The 14,038-nt window shown below is 37.9% G+C and overlaps 1 protein-coding gene across 1 annotated transcript in view; it reads right to left on the reverse strand.

Annotated features, from left to right (window-relative positions):
• Positions 1–715: 715 nt before the first annotated feature.
• Positions 716–14,038, reverse strand: part of SAAL1 (serum amyloid A like 1) — a 22,753-nt gene continuing 9,430 nt past the window's right edge. Inside the window, exons 7-12 of the mRNA XM_007955609.1 lie at positions 11,172–11,352; positions 8,562–8,644; positions 8,285–8,473; positions 3,555–3,751; positions 1,506–1,598; positions 716–802 (exon numbers count right to left, since the gene is read on the reverse strand). Coding sequence (XP_007953800.1) covers positions 716–802; positions 1,506–1,598; positions 3,555–3,751; positions 8,285–8,473; positions 8,562–8,644; positions 11,172–11,352 — 830 coding nt within the window. The remainder of the gene's footprint in view (positions 803–1,505; positions 1,599–3,554; positions 3,752–8,284; positions 8,474–8,561; positions 8,645–11,171; positions 11,353–14,038) is intronic.

Below are 14,038 nucleotides of genomic sequence, written 5' to 3' on the forward strand. Positions count from 1 at the left end.
GACCATGTAACAGGGTTTTGGCCAAGGTCGGCTGTCCTTCCCCACAAAAAGGTAAAGATTTGCTAAGAGAAAGCCCTTTTACCTTTCTCCTTTTTCCTCCCTGAATGTGGATAAAAGGCCCAGAGACAGTGAAGACCCCTGAACAATAACAATAAGCATAAAGATGAAGGTCCACCATGTGGAAGGTAAAAGGAGTAGGGTTCCTGAGCCACCCTATCAGGCCTGGACCACACACCTCTGCAATGCTTATTGCGTAAGATTCATAACAGCTATCACTTTAAGCTACTACAGTAGGGTTTTCTATCAGTGCAGCTGAGTGCACTTGGAACAGACATAAGTACAAAATTTTCATATAAAAGTGAGGATTAAGCATTATGAAAAGATCCTCACTAACCTCTCATATAAAAAGAACCTTAAGACAAGCTTGTATTTTTGTTTTCTTCACATAAAGATAATAAATACCCCATCAGCAATATAAAGAAGAAAGGAGTTGGTGGTGGTTTATGTTTCCAACTATAAAAAAAGTGACAGAGATCTGAAACTGCAGATTCCAATGCTAAATAAAAGTGAGATAAAACTAGGGGAGGAAAAAGGGCATGAGTGTAATACTTAATTATTATAAAGGTTTTATCTGCTATGTGTCAATTTCAACTATGAGTGAGGAAAATGAAAGTTTATTTCTTGAGCAGAGGAAATTCCAATTCAGTTTTTAAGTCTAAACCTTCAAACTTGGGAAGCTTTTCTCCAGGTCATCAGCAAGAGACTTATCAATATCATGTAGGATTTTAAGAAAGTCTTCCACCTGTGAGTCAGACAAAAAAACAAATGAATTTAAGTGGAAGAAAGGGTGGTTTAAGATATTAATTGTTAACTATAACAATGCTCTATCTGTGGTGTCTGCAGCATCCAACAGACAAGGCTGACTGATCTCCAGCTGACAATAACAGTACTTTCCAAACTCCATTGAAACACCTGAAGTGATTATCCCTTCTGCTCCTGAGCTACTACTTGAAGCACCGACTCAGTCCCTTTTAGGACCCATTATTAGAGTTTCATTACCACCTTCCTTGCTTACATGCTCCTTTACTCTCATCTGTACTTTATTTTCCTAAAAAAGTTCTTTATTTTGGAATTGTCCAACATTTGTTGGAATCGATTAGATAGCAACTAGTTTAATGGTAACAAACAGAATGTCATCTGAATTACCATAAAAACTTACTAACTATTCTTGTTTAAAAATCTTATTTTTGCTTAATATATATGTTATCTATTTCACAAAAGAGGTATAAAAATTCAGCGTTGACTCCTTTCTTTTAAAGTTAAAATTGTTACTCAGGCCAGTCTCAAGGATTAGCCATCAAGTCATCTATCCAAAAATGCATTAAGTGGTGTGAATGGTATGCACTATCTTCCTTGACAATGACCTCAAAGATCGAGCACTCACTGGCAAATATTTATTTGTAATCCTCTTAAGCTCAGCCATCTATACATTTACTTATACTCACCACATGGCTGTACAAAGGAAGAAGGTTTTGAAATGCACAAGAACACTTCTGTTTGTTTAAATGGCCTTCTGTTAGGCCCTGAGCCATAGTCTCCTAAAACCAAAAAAGATGTAATGTCATCAGAGGCAATGTCTAAAGCTGTATCAGGTGAATAAATACAAATCAGTATATACATTTCACTACCGACCCCACAGATATTTCAAATGTCCCAAACTGAACCCACCACCATTCCTCCTTTTATAACTCAAAAATGTTCTCCACTGTAGTCCTTATTTCAGTGAACAGTGCCACCACCTACTCTGCTGCACAAACCAAAAACCTGGGTCACAGCCAAGACTACTCCTCCTCTCCTAGTGCTATCCCCTCCAATCCCTAGTGTTCAATACATTCTACTGATTTCCTCGCCTAAATCTCTTATCCCATGCACTTTCTCCATTCACACTTCCATTGCTTAGGCCATTATTATTTTTCAGATTATACCTGCAGATTATCTGTAAAGGCCTGTTGGTTAGTCTCCTAGTCTCTACTCTGGACACTCTCTATTCCTTCCTATCTATTGTTCTTGGAATAATCTAACCTGATTATATCACTTACTACTTTAAAAAAACCTGTAGTAGCCCTTAATCTTATCAAGATTAAGCCCAAATTCCTGAAAATTAGCACATAAGAATTTTTATGACATACTCTTGCCATATTATCAGCACCTTCCTTCTATATATTCCCGTCACTTGACAACTAAGACATAACTATGATGTTCTCAACATAAAACAAAAGCATTGGCAAAAATCTCAATGAATACGTAAAAGATATATATTATTATCCTGTTGTTGTTCTGTGCCACCGAGTCAGACCCCACTCATAGCGACCCCTCCTTGGGTTTCCGATGCAGTATCACTATGGAAGTAGATGGCCCAACCTTCCTTCCCAAGAGTGGCTGGTAGATTTGAACTGCCAGCCTTCTGGTTAGCAGTCAAATGTGTTAAGTACTATGGTACCTAGGAGTTCATACAAGTTAATAATCCTAAAACAGGAAACATAAATACAAACATGGGGAGATGTCTAACTTTATTAATAATTAAAAAATGCAAATCAAAATAAGGTACAATTTCTCACTTACTGAACTGAACCTGCTACAAAACTTGTAACAGCCAATAATAAAGGTCAAGTAAAGCCAATGCTATCATATGTCAAAAGCATTTTGGCAACATAAAGACATTATGCCTCACTCATTTTACTTTTACAATATTGAATCCAGTAATCTAACTTGTGAAAACTTAAACTTAATAACCCCAAACTGGAAAACACAAAAATATTTTCTGAAGCGTTTTTAAAATTGAGAAAAAAACATTAGAAAGTGCCCAAACAATGCCTAATAAGGAATAAATAGGTAAAGTATGATAAATTTACTGATAGAAACATTACAGGGGCATTATAAACAATGGTTTATAAACTACATATAAATATGGAAAAGGGAAATAGGACAACTCATCAAAAGCAATTCACCAGAGTAACAAAAACCTGTCACAGTTATATTCATACATATACTTTTTCTAATATATGGATAAAAAGAGTATGCTCAAAGGGAAAACATGTTAACACTCAATAAACATATTCAGGAAATTACTTCTTAAAACAAGTTTGTGATAAATTTTGAAAATCAATTATTTGGTACATTGAACATTAAATAAACTGACTCTTAGAGAAATGTTTTTCAGTTGATCTAGAGTCAGGAAAAAAGCTTATAATGTTAAGTTAAAAAAAAAGTCTATAAAAATTATATATATACTGGGTTATATATATGTAAAAATGCCTATATAAATACTTGAAGGAAATTATACCAAACTACAACACTTGCTGGGTTAAGATTATAAACTTACGGCTGATATAGATGTTTCTCTTCTCTATTTTCCAAAATATATATACTACAGTAATATTATTTATATATATATATATATATATATGTATTTTTTTTAAATAAAAATACTACTAATAAAGCTTAAAACATCTAGTCCATACTTTCTTTTGCTGAAGAAATCAATACTTCTGTACCTTAGTCAATGTCTGAAAAATATTAGAAAGAAATTCACATGAAATATCCTTTAATATTTTCAAGTGTAAATCATCTTCCATGAAGTCAGACTTCTTAGTCTCGCCTGTGTTAGACTCTGCCGAGGTCTCTGGTTTCTTCTGACAGTGTTCCGTATTTTGTAAGACTCGAATCAGGCTGTCAATTAGAGGAAGATTTACTGTAAAAATAAATCAAAACACACAGAACTGACCAGTTAATTTTGGTTTTTCATTCATTCACTCAATGTACTTATTTAACAAATATGTACTAAACACCTACTGTGCTAACTAACCACTATATTTTTGGCACTACAAGACATAGTGGTAAACAACATCATCAAGGCCTCAGCCTTCACATGCTTACATTTTTATACTTTCAAATAAGCCAGTCAATAAAACAGATAATTTCAGACCTTTGTAAGTGCCATGAAGGAATTAAAAAACAAAAACAAAAAACAAACTCTGTCATCTAGTCAATTACAACCCCCACTGGGTTTCCAAGGCTATAAATTTTACAGAAGTGAATTGCCTCATCTTCCTCCTGCAGAAGACATTTAGCTGGTTAGCATCCAAGTGCCTTACCCACTACACCACCAGAACTCCTTATGAAAGAAATAAAAGGGGTATATAATAAGGCAGCTGAGCAGGGGACATTCTCTGAGGAGGTGACATTAAGTTGAGAGTTAAAGATAAGAAGTAGTCAGCAATGCAAAAGGCCAAAGAAAGCATTTCTGACAAAGGGAACAAGTACAAAAGCCCAAAGACGACATATTTCAGGAGGATGAAGAACAAAAAAGAGGCCTGTGTGGCTCAGGCCTAGTTAGCAAAGGGGAAGAGTAACATAAGACAAAGTTAATGAGTTAGACAAGAGCCCTATTGTGCAGGATCTTGGAGGGCATGCAAAGAAAAGAATCTGGATTTCATACTTTATCATAAAAACCTTAAACAAAGCTTGTAAAATTTTGTTTTATTAAGTTACATATAAAAATATCCAGTTGTTGTCATTAGGTGCCATCGAGTCAGCTCTGACCCATAGTGACCTTACGTACAAAAGAACAAAACACTGCCTGCTCGTGCTCAATCCCTGCAGTGTAGTAAATTACTTAGTGTGGCTTTCCTACCCATAAGTCTTTGAATTGCTATTAGCAACTGAAGAGATCCTGATTGCTAAAGTCGCCCACCTCGGTTATTTCTGTTGGGCGTGGCACAATACAATGTTCTGGGAGGTTCTCTCTCTCACGTGCTTAGAGTTCTGATGCTATGATTGGCTAGTTTGACCACTCTGCCGGGTTCAAAAGGAGGCCTCCTAGAGGCAGAATCTCTGACTGCTGGTTAAGGAAGACCTGCTCCTGAAAGAGACACGTGCTGCTAGGAAAGAGACGCAAGAGACACGCATTGCTGAGTAAGACACCAAGAGACACGCACTGCTGGGGAAGAGACTGTGAGAGACTTGGCTGAGAGACGGTGGGTTGGGGAGAGAGACTGAGCGTTTTTTCCTGAACTCGAATTGTAGCCTGTTGTTGTTGTTGTTGTTGTTATGTGCCGTCGAGTCGGCCCCGACTCATAGCGACCCCTCCTTGGGTTTCCGAGGCAGTATCACTACGGAAGTAGGATTGCCCAACCTTCCTTCCGAGGAGTGGCTGGTGGGTCTGAACCACCAGCCGTCTGGTTAGCAGGCAAGTGACTTAGCCACTATGCTACCAGAGCCTAGTGCTTCCCTAATAAACCTTATAATCTGTGAGTTCTGTGTGGCCACTGCAGTGAATTATGGAACCCAGGAGAGAGGTGGTGGGTGCTTTGGGAGGAAGGGTTGGAGAAAGGGCCGGAGGGAGGCAGCATGTCTGGCCTTGCAGTAATAGGCCTTGGGTTATTGATGGTGATTCTGTCTTCCTCCTGTGGGATTAGAGGAGGTCAGAATATGCGGCCTCCCTGTCCATTTTGCAATCCCCATGATCCTTGTTATACTTGAGCTCATCAATGTCAGGATCATCCCCTTTTTCGCTCTCGCTTTACCAAGCATAACATCCTTCTCCAGGGAATGGTCTCTTCTGACAACATGACCAACGTAGGTGAGACAAAGTCTGGCTATTCTTGCTTCCAAGGAGCACTCCAGCTGCACTTCTTCTAGGACCGACCTGTTTCGTTTTTCTGGCAGTCCATGGTATTTTCAGTATTCACAAACACCGTAATTCAAAGATATGAACTCTTCTTCAGTCTTCCTTGTTCATCATCCAGCTTCCACCTGCATGAGGCAACTGAAAATACCATAGCTTGGGTTAGACACACCTTAATCTTCAATCTTTTGTCCTTTTTTTCATGATGCTGCTTATTGGTCTAGTTGTGAGTATTTTCGTTTTCTTTTTGTTGCGGTGTAATCCATACTGCAGACTGCAGTCTTAATCTTCATCAGTAAGTGCTTTAAGTCATCTTCACTTTCAGCAAGCAAGGTTGTATTGTCTGCATACTGCAGGTTGTTAATGAGTCTTCCTCCAATCCTGATGCCATGTTTTTTTTCATACAGTCCAGCTTCTTAGATTATTTGCTCAGCATACAGACTGAATTAAGTATGGTGAAGGGATACTACCCTGACACACCCCCTTCCTGATTTTAAACCATGCCATGTCCCCTTGTTCTGTTCAAAGGGCAGCCTCTTGGTCTATGTACAGATTCCTCATGAGCACAATTAAGCGTTCTGGAATTTGACTTATTCATGGCAAATACCTTTTTTCAACAACATAAACAGTAGCTATTCACGTGGACTTCACCAGATAGAATACACTTGAATCAGATGAACTACATCTGTGGAAAGAAGTGATAGAGAAGCTCAGTATCTTCAGTCAAAACAATGTCAGGAGCTGACTGTGGAATAGACCTTCAACTGCTCATATGCAAGTTCAAGTTGAAGCTGAAGAAAATTAAACAAGTTCAGAAGAGCCAAAATATGACCTTGATTATTTCCCACCTGAATTTAGAGACCGTCTAAAGAAAAGATTTGATGCATTGAACACCAATGATCAAAAACCAGACAAATTGTGGAAAGACATCAAGAACATCATCCACAAAGAAAGCAAAAGGTCATTAAAATGACAGAAAAGAAAAAAAACAAAATGGATGTCAGAAGAGACTCTGAAACTTGCTCTTGAACATAGAGTAGCTGAAGCAAATGGAAAAAATAAAATAGAGCTGAACAGAAGATTTCAAAGGGACTAGTGGACCACACAAGACTCAGCCTACATGACCCAGAGACGAGAAGACCTAGATGGTGCCTAGCTACTACTGGCAACCACTCAGAAAAGGATCTAAACAGCAGATCCTGGACAGAGTAGGAGTAAAATGTAGAACAAAACTCAAAATCATAAGAAAGACCTGGCTTACTGCTCTGACAGAGACTGGTGGAACCTCTGAGACTATGGCCCCTAGGTACAAATCAGGCCTGGAATTGAATTCACTCCTGTGGCTTCCAGCCAAACAACAGACAGGCCTACAAGGTGAACACCTATACTAAGTAGGTACACTCCTCAGAACAATCAACCATAGGAGATTAGAAGGGCAATATTTGTACAGGGAGACAGCTCATAGGGCAGGAATGAATAGTAAAAGGACATGAAACAGGTAACCCCAGGGAGGAAGTGGGAAGAGAGTTGTTATGATATGGGGATTACAATCAATGTCACTAAACAAAATGTGTATGAACTGTTGAATAGAAAACAAATTTGCTCTATAAACTTTTACCCAAATAACAAAAAAACCAAAACCCTATGGGGGAGTTCTACTCTCTAATAGGGTCAGTATGTGTCAGAATTGAATGAACTGCACTAGGTTTGGTTTTTCTTGGTTTGTGTCCTTGGGCATTGTTTGTGGATCCAAGTAAAGACAATTTCAAGGCAAAAAAAAAAAAAAAAGAGAGAGAAAAAGAAAGGTGAACAGTCCTAATACACCAGAACCAAGCCACTGCCATCAAGGCAACTGCAACTCATAGCAACCCAATAGGGTTTCCAAGGCTTGTAAATCTTTCCGGAAGCAGAATATCATATCTTTCTCCCAAAGATCAGCTGGTAGGTTTGAACCGCTGAGCTTCTTGTTAACAGTCAAGCACTTAACCACTATGCTACCAGGGCTCCTTATGACTTCCCTTATTAGATACTAAAAAATGAAACTTTAACAATTAACATAGTGTGGGTACTGACACATGAATAAAGTAACGGAGATGAATAAAATCTATAGAGGAGTTTAGAGTATAATGAAGATGCAATTTCAAATCAGTATAGATCAAGTTGGGTTATTCATTAAGTGATGCTGAGTAAAACGAGTAGCTAGAAAAAAGTTGAAACTCACTTTTGAGACACCAGAATAAATTCCAGATGGTTCATGGATTTAATTTTAGTCTTAAAAATCATTCTACAAAAGAACATTTATTTACATAGAGAAATATTCATTTTATAATGCGAAACAAAAAAAATGAGGTAAAAAGCAGAACTTAAAAATGTATATGCATGTGTATGTATACTAACATCTCTGGATGACAGATTACAAGCATTACGTTTTCTTGATGCCCTTCATAAATTCTACAATTTTTTTAACATGTAATATTTTGTAACTAGGGAGTAAAAAAAATAAAATGGGAGAAAGTAATCATTGAACAACAAACATTAGTGTGGGCTTTAAAATCTGATAGACTAGAAGTTAATTTAGTGAACTGAAATGATACTTACCTTTTTCTATCTTTAGATACTCCTGTTTGGCCTGGGACGTATAGATGGCAGACAATACTGAAAGAATAGAGGCTAGCACAGTTTTCTGTTCTTGAAGGATGATGGGTGGATCATCAGTCTGGCAGAATTCGTGGCAGATCAGGTCAAAAAGTAAATTCCAAGTATCTCTTCCAGCATCAGGACACTGTACTTGATAAAGATAATAAAGAAGACAGTGATTTAAAAGCAGGAAATGATAAAATGAGTAACTATAGTGCATTCCCATAAACCATCTTACCAATTGCTTGAATTCCATCATCCACTGTGGTAAGTAGCTGGAAGATATGCATGTAAACATCTAGCCCTTCTAGATTTTCAGAACTACATGCAAAAAGAAAAAGCACGAATTAACAACTTTACTGTTGAGGGGAATGCAAGTATTCAATCAATAGTTCAATCAACAAATGTTTATTATCCTGTGCCAGCCACTGCCCTAGATGCTGAGGATAAAACAGGGGACAGTGCAAATTCTCTATGCTTATTAGAGCTTACATCTAATGCGGGAAACAATCAAAAAACCAAACTAGTATTATATAATAAAATCAACACATATATAAGAGGTAAAAAGCCTCACTGTTCCTGCTCCACAAAAGCAACAGCACAGAAACCTGCTATGTGATGCCTCACCATTCTGACTTACTTGAATACTTAAGATGACTGAGACTTTTGTAGTGTGAATGGATGACCAACTGCACGAAACAACAATATACCTACTCATCCCTTATCAGCTATCTCGTTATCTGACATTTTGCATTTATACCTTTGAAAAATTCTCAGCCAGTTTCTCCAATGGTCTGGGCCCCACATGTGGCCAAGACTGGGCCCAGGGTACCCTCCGTGGGCCACTTCAAAGAATATACTTGAGGCCCCTGTGACAAAGACAGGGCACAGCCCCCGCTCTCACATAACGATGATTTCACCTAATGACCTGGTCTTTGGAACCTGTTAGTGAGTGAGAAGTAGGTATAATGGTGTTCTTAAAAATTTACAGTATCATCCTAGCTTTCTAGCTGAGAACAGGAAAACCATGTAAGTACAGCAAAACCTTTGAAAGCTGGAACCTGTGTAAGGCAGAAACTTGTCAGATAAGGACAACTCAAATATTTTCTACTAAAATGAGCAATAGAAAAGTAGTAAGGCTGCACCCTGTCCAAGACCCGGAAAAACAAGACAGCCCCAGTGAGTTCTGGCTCTAACAGGTTTCACTGTATATTTCTTGTAATCAACAATTTGGATTCCTAGAAATTCACACTCAAAGTTCTTCAAAACAATTAAGGAAAAAGATATTGCAAAAGTAAAGAAAATGGTTCAGCAAATATTTACTTAAGTACCTACTATTTTCAGGCACTAAGTTAGGGGCCGGGAAAACAAAGATATCTAAGACACTGTCCCTGTCCTCATGAAGTTTATAGTCTAAAATGAAAGATCATTTAAAATGTAATTATAATAAAATGTTATGAATGTTACACTAAAGGAAGTGCAAAGTCCTAGAGGACCACATCACAAAAACTAACACAAACAACAAAAAAACCCAAACTCACTGCAGTCAAGTTGATTCGACTCATAGCAACCCCTCCTTGGATTTCCGAGGCAGTATCTCTATGGAAGTAGATTGCCCAATCTTCCATCTGAGGAGTGACTGGTGGGTTTGAACCACCAGCCTCTGGTTAACAGTCAAATGCCTTAGGCACTACGCCACCAGAGCACCACATCACAAGCAGACTTAATTTAGTTCAGATGGCCAGGGAAAATATCTTAAGAAAAATTTTATCTATGTAGACATGTCAATGGGCAAAATGGTGTTTAAGGTAGAGGAAATACACCGAGAAAAGGCTTGAAGATAAGAGAGTTTGACTCATTTGAAAACACAAAGGAAAATTCATATGGCTGAAGAAACAGAGTTTAATAGAATAGAGAGGCACTGTGCAGAATTTATAAGCCATGTTTAGAAAAAACAACAAAACTGCACTTCACCCTAAAGGAAAGCAAATGATGAATTTTACACATGAAAGTGAGGTAACTGTGTGCTTTGGAAAGACCTCCAGCAGCCTAGCCTTATAAAGGCCAAGCATAGAAGCAGGGAGTTCCGGTAAAAGAATGTTACAGTTGTATATGTGAAAGACAAAACTGGCCAGCCTGGATGGGATACCAGAAAAAGTCAAGAATAAGGATTGGAGGTTGACTTGCTGTGGCAAAAGAGTGGGATGGGGAAGAGAAGTGGCTTTCACATTTCATTCACACTATCTAAGTGGATAATGAATGTATCATTTACATAGACAGGAATACTGAAGATGCAGCAGGTTTGGAGAAAAAGAAAGTGAGTTTAATCCACACATGAATTAAGGACTGAAAATTAATAGGGTTTACTGTAGTTTATTAAGCATTAAAAATGCACTAGTCACCATTAAACAGGTAAATGCATAAAATTCTCTAAGTTGATTAGTGGTAAATAGTTTCATGACCTAAAAGATCAAGTAGTCACTCTGTGCAAGATATTAGAGCCCCAAAATCAGTCACTTATCTATGGGCATGTATACACAAGGAGCAAAAAAACAAATGATGTCTGGTGTTAATTAAGAAGCTGTCAAATGTTCAATGTAAAATGAAGTACAAGAAAACCATTTTTGTTTGATATAAATTACACAAAATTATAGATGATTTTAAGACAGTAAACACAATCATAATGAATAATTAGCCTAAATGATAGAGTAAATACATTGTCAGTACAAATTCAGTAATCCTAGCAAACATGGATGTGTACCATTTATCTTGTCAAAAAGAAACTTTTCTGAGAATACGTCGAACAACTGGATTTTCCTAAACACTCTGCATAAAAGGGCTCACCTACCGTACTTGTTTGGCGGCTTCAAGTACAGAAGGCACAATCCTAAATACTGGTCGCTCTTCAGAATCTTGCTGTGGTTGTTCCAGAGGCTGAGATGCCCTATTTCTAATCCATTCCAACATTAGTTTCTCATCCAAATCAAAGAGTTTATCTACAACCTCCCCAACCTTCACCAGCAAGTCAACTGCACAGAATAAAACAGATATTGAAATGAATACAAAACATTAAAAAGCAGTATGTTGTTGCTGTTGTTAGGTGCCATTGGGTTGTTGCTGACTCATAGCAACCCTATGTACAACAGAACAAAACACTGCCCAGTCCTAAGGCAGCTTCATGATCCTCACTATATCTGAGCCCACCACTGTAGCCACTGCATCAACTCATCTTGTTGAGGGCCATCCCCTTTTTTGCTGACCTTCCACTTTACCAAGCATGAAGTCCTTCTCCAGGGAATGGTCCCTTCTAACAATATGACCAAAGTAGATGAGATGAAGTCTGGTCATTCTCCCTTCCAAGGAGCATTCCAACTGCACTTCTTCCAGGACAGATTTGTTAGTCCTTTTAGCAGTCCATGTTACTCTAGGCATTCTTCTTCAACACCACAACTCAAAAGCATCAACTCTTCTTCAGTCTTCCTTATTCACTGTCCATCTCTTTCAGGCATATGAGGCAACTGAAAATACCATGGCTTGAGTTAGGCGTATCTTAGTCTTCAAGGAGACATCTTTGCTCTTCAGCACTTTAAGAGGTCTTTTGCAACAGATTTGCCCAATGTAATACGTCATCTGATGTCTTGACTGCTGCTTCCATTGATGTTGATGTAGAACTAAGTAATATGATGTTTTTGACAACTTCAATATTTTCTCCATTTATTGTGAGGCTGCTTATTGGTCCAGTTGTGAGGATGTTTTTTCTTTATATTGAGGTGTAATCCATACTGCAGACTGTAGTCTTCAATCTTCATCAGTTGAGTGCTTCAAGTCATCCTCCTTTTAGCAAACAAAGTTGTGTTGTCTATGTATCACAGGTTGTTAATGAGTCTTCCCCCAATCCTGATGCCATGTTCTTCTTCATATACTCCAGCTTCTCAGATTATTTGCTCAACATACAGATTGAACAAGTATGGTGAAAGGATACAACCCTGACATACTCACTTCCTAATTTTAAACTTTGCAGTATCCCCTTGTCCTGTTCGAATGACAGCCTTCTGGTCTATGTACAGGTTCTTCATGAGGACAATTAAGTGTTTTGGAATTCCCATTCTTCTCAATGTTATCCATAATTTGTTACAATCCACACAATCAAATGCTTTTGTATAGTCAACAAAACATAAGTAAACACCTTTCTGGTATTCTTTGCTTTCAGCCAAGATCCATCTGACATCAGCAATGATATTCCTTGTTCCATGTCTTCTTCTGAATCCAGCTTACATTTCTGGAAGTTCTTTGTCAGAGTATACTGCTGCAACCATTTCTGAATTATCTTCAGTAAGATTTCACCTGCGTGTGCTATTAAATGATATTGTTCTGTAGTTTCCACATTCTGTGGGATCACCTTTCTTTGGAATGGGTACAAACATAGATCTCTTCTAGTCAGTTGGCCAGGTAGCTGTCTTTCAATTCTCTTGGCATAGCCAAATGAGTGCCTCGAGTGTGGCAACTGTTTGTTGAAACATCTCAATGGGTATTCTGTCAATTCCTGGAGGCTTGTTTTTTGCCAATTCCTTCAGTGCAGCTTCAACTTCTTCCTTCAGTACCATTGGTTCTTGATCATATGCCACCTGCTGAAATGGATGATCATTGACCAATTATTTTTGGTACAACGACTCTGTGTACTCCTTCCATCTTTTTTTGATGTTTCCTGCATCATTCAATACATTATTCATAGAATCTTTCAATATTGCAACTCAAGGCTTAAATTTTTTCTTCAGCTCTTTCAGCTTGAGAAATGCCGAATGTGTTCTTCACTTTTGGTTTTCTAACTCCAGGTTTTGCACATTTCGTTATAATAACGGACTTTGTCTTCTTGAGCTGCTTTTTGAAATCTTCTGTTAAGCTCTTTATCTTGTCATTTCTTCCATTTGCTTCAGCTACTCTCTGTTCAAGGGCAAGTTTCAGAGTCTCTTCTAACATCCATTTTGGTCTTTTCTCCCTTTCCTGTCTTTTTAATGACATTTTGCTTTCTTCATGATGTTCTTGATGTCATCCCACAATTCCTCTGGTTTTTGGTCACTGGTATTCAATGCATCAAATCTGGTCTTTAGATGGTCTCTAAATTCAGGAGGGATATAATCAAGGTCATATTTTGGTTCTCATGGACTTCTTTTAACTGTCTTTAGCGTCAATTTGAACTTGCATATGAGCAGTTGATGGCCTGTTCCACAATCAGGTCCTGGCCTTGTTTTAGCTGAAGATACTGAGCTTCTCCATTCCTTCTTGGCACAGATGTAGTCAATCTGATTTCTGTGTTCTCCATCTGGTGAAGTCCCCACGTACAGCTGTCATTTGTGTTGTTGAAAAAGGGTATTTCCAATGAGTAAGTCATTGATCTTACAAAATTCCATCATATGACCTCCAGCGTTAGTTCTATCACCAAGGCTTTACTTTTCAACTACTGGTGATTCTTTTTTGTTTCTAACTTTTGCATTCCGATTACCAGTACCACATCTTGATGGCATGTTTGGTCAATTTCAGACTGCAGAAGTTGATAAAAATCTTTAATTTCCTCATCTTTGGCTTTGGTAGTTGGTGCATAAATTTGAATAATTGTAGTATTAACTGGTCTTCCTTGTAGGCATATGGATATTATCCTATCACTGACAGCATCATATTTCAGGATAGATCTTGAAACATTCTTTGTGATAATGAATG

This window comes from Orycteropus afer, unplaced genomic scaffold (assembly GCF_000298275.1).
Source record: "Orycteropus afer afer isolate SDZICR_OR568_19922 unplaced genomic scaffold, OryAfe1.0 scaffold00014, whole genome shotgun sequence".
NCBI classification, from domain to species: Eukaryota; Metazoa; Chordata; class Mammalia; order Tubulidentata; family Orycteropodidae; genus Orycteropus; species Orycteropus afer.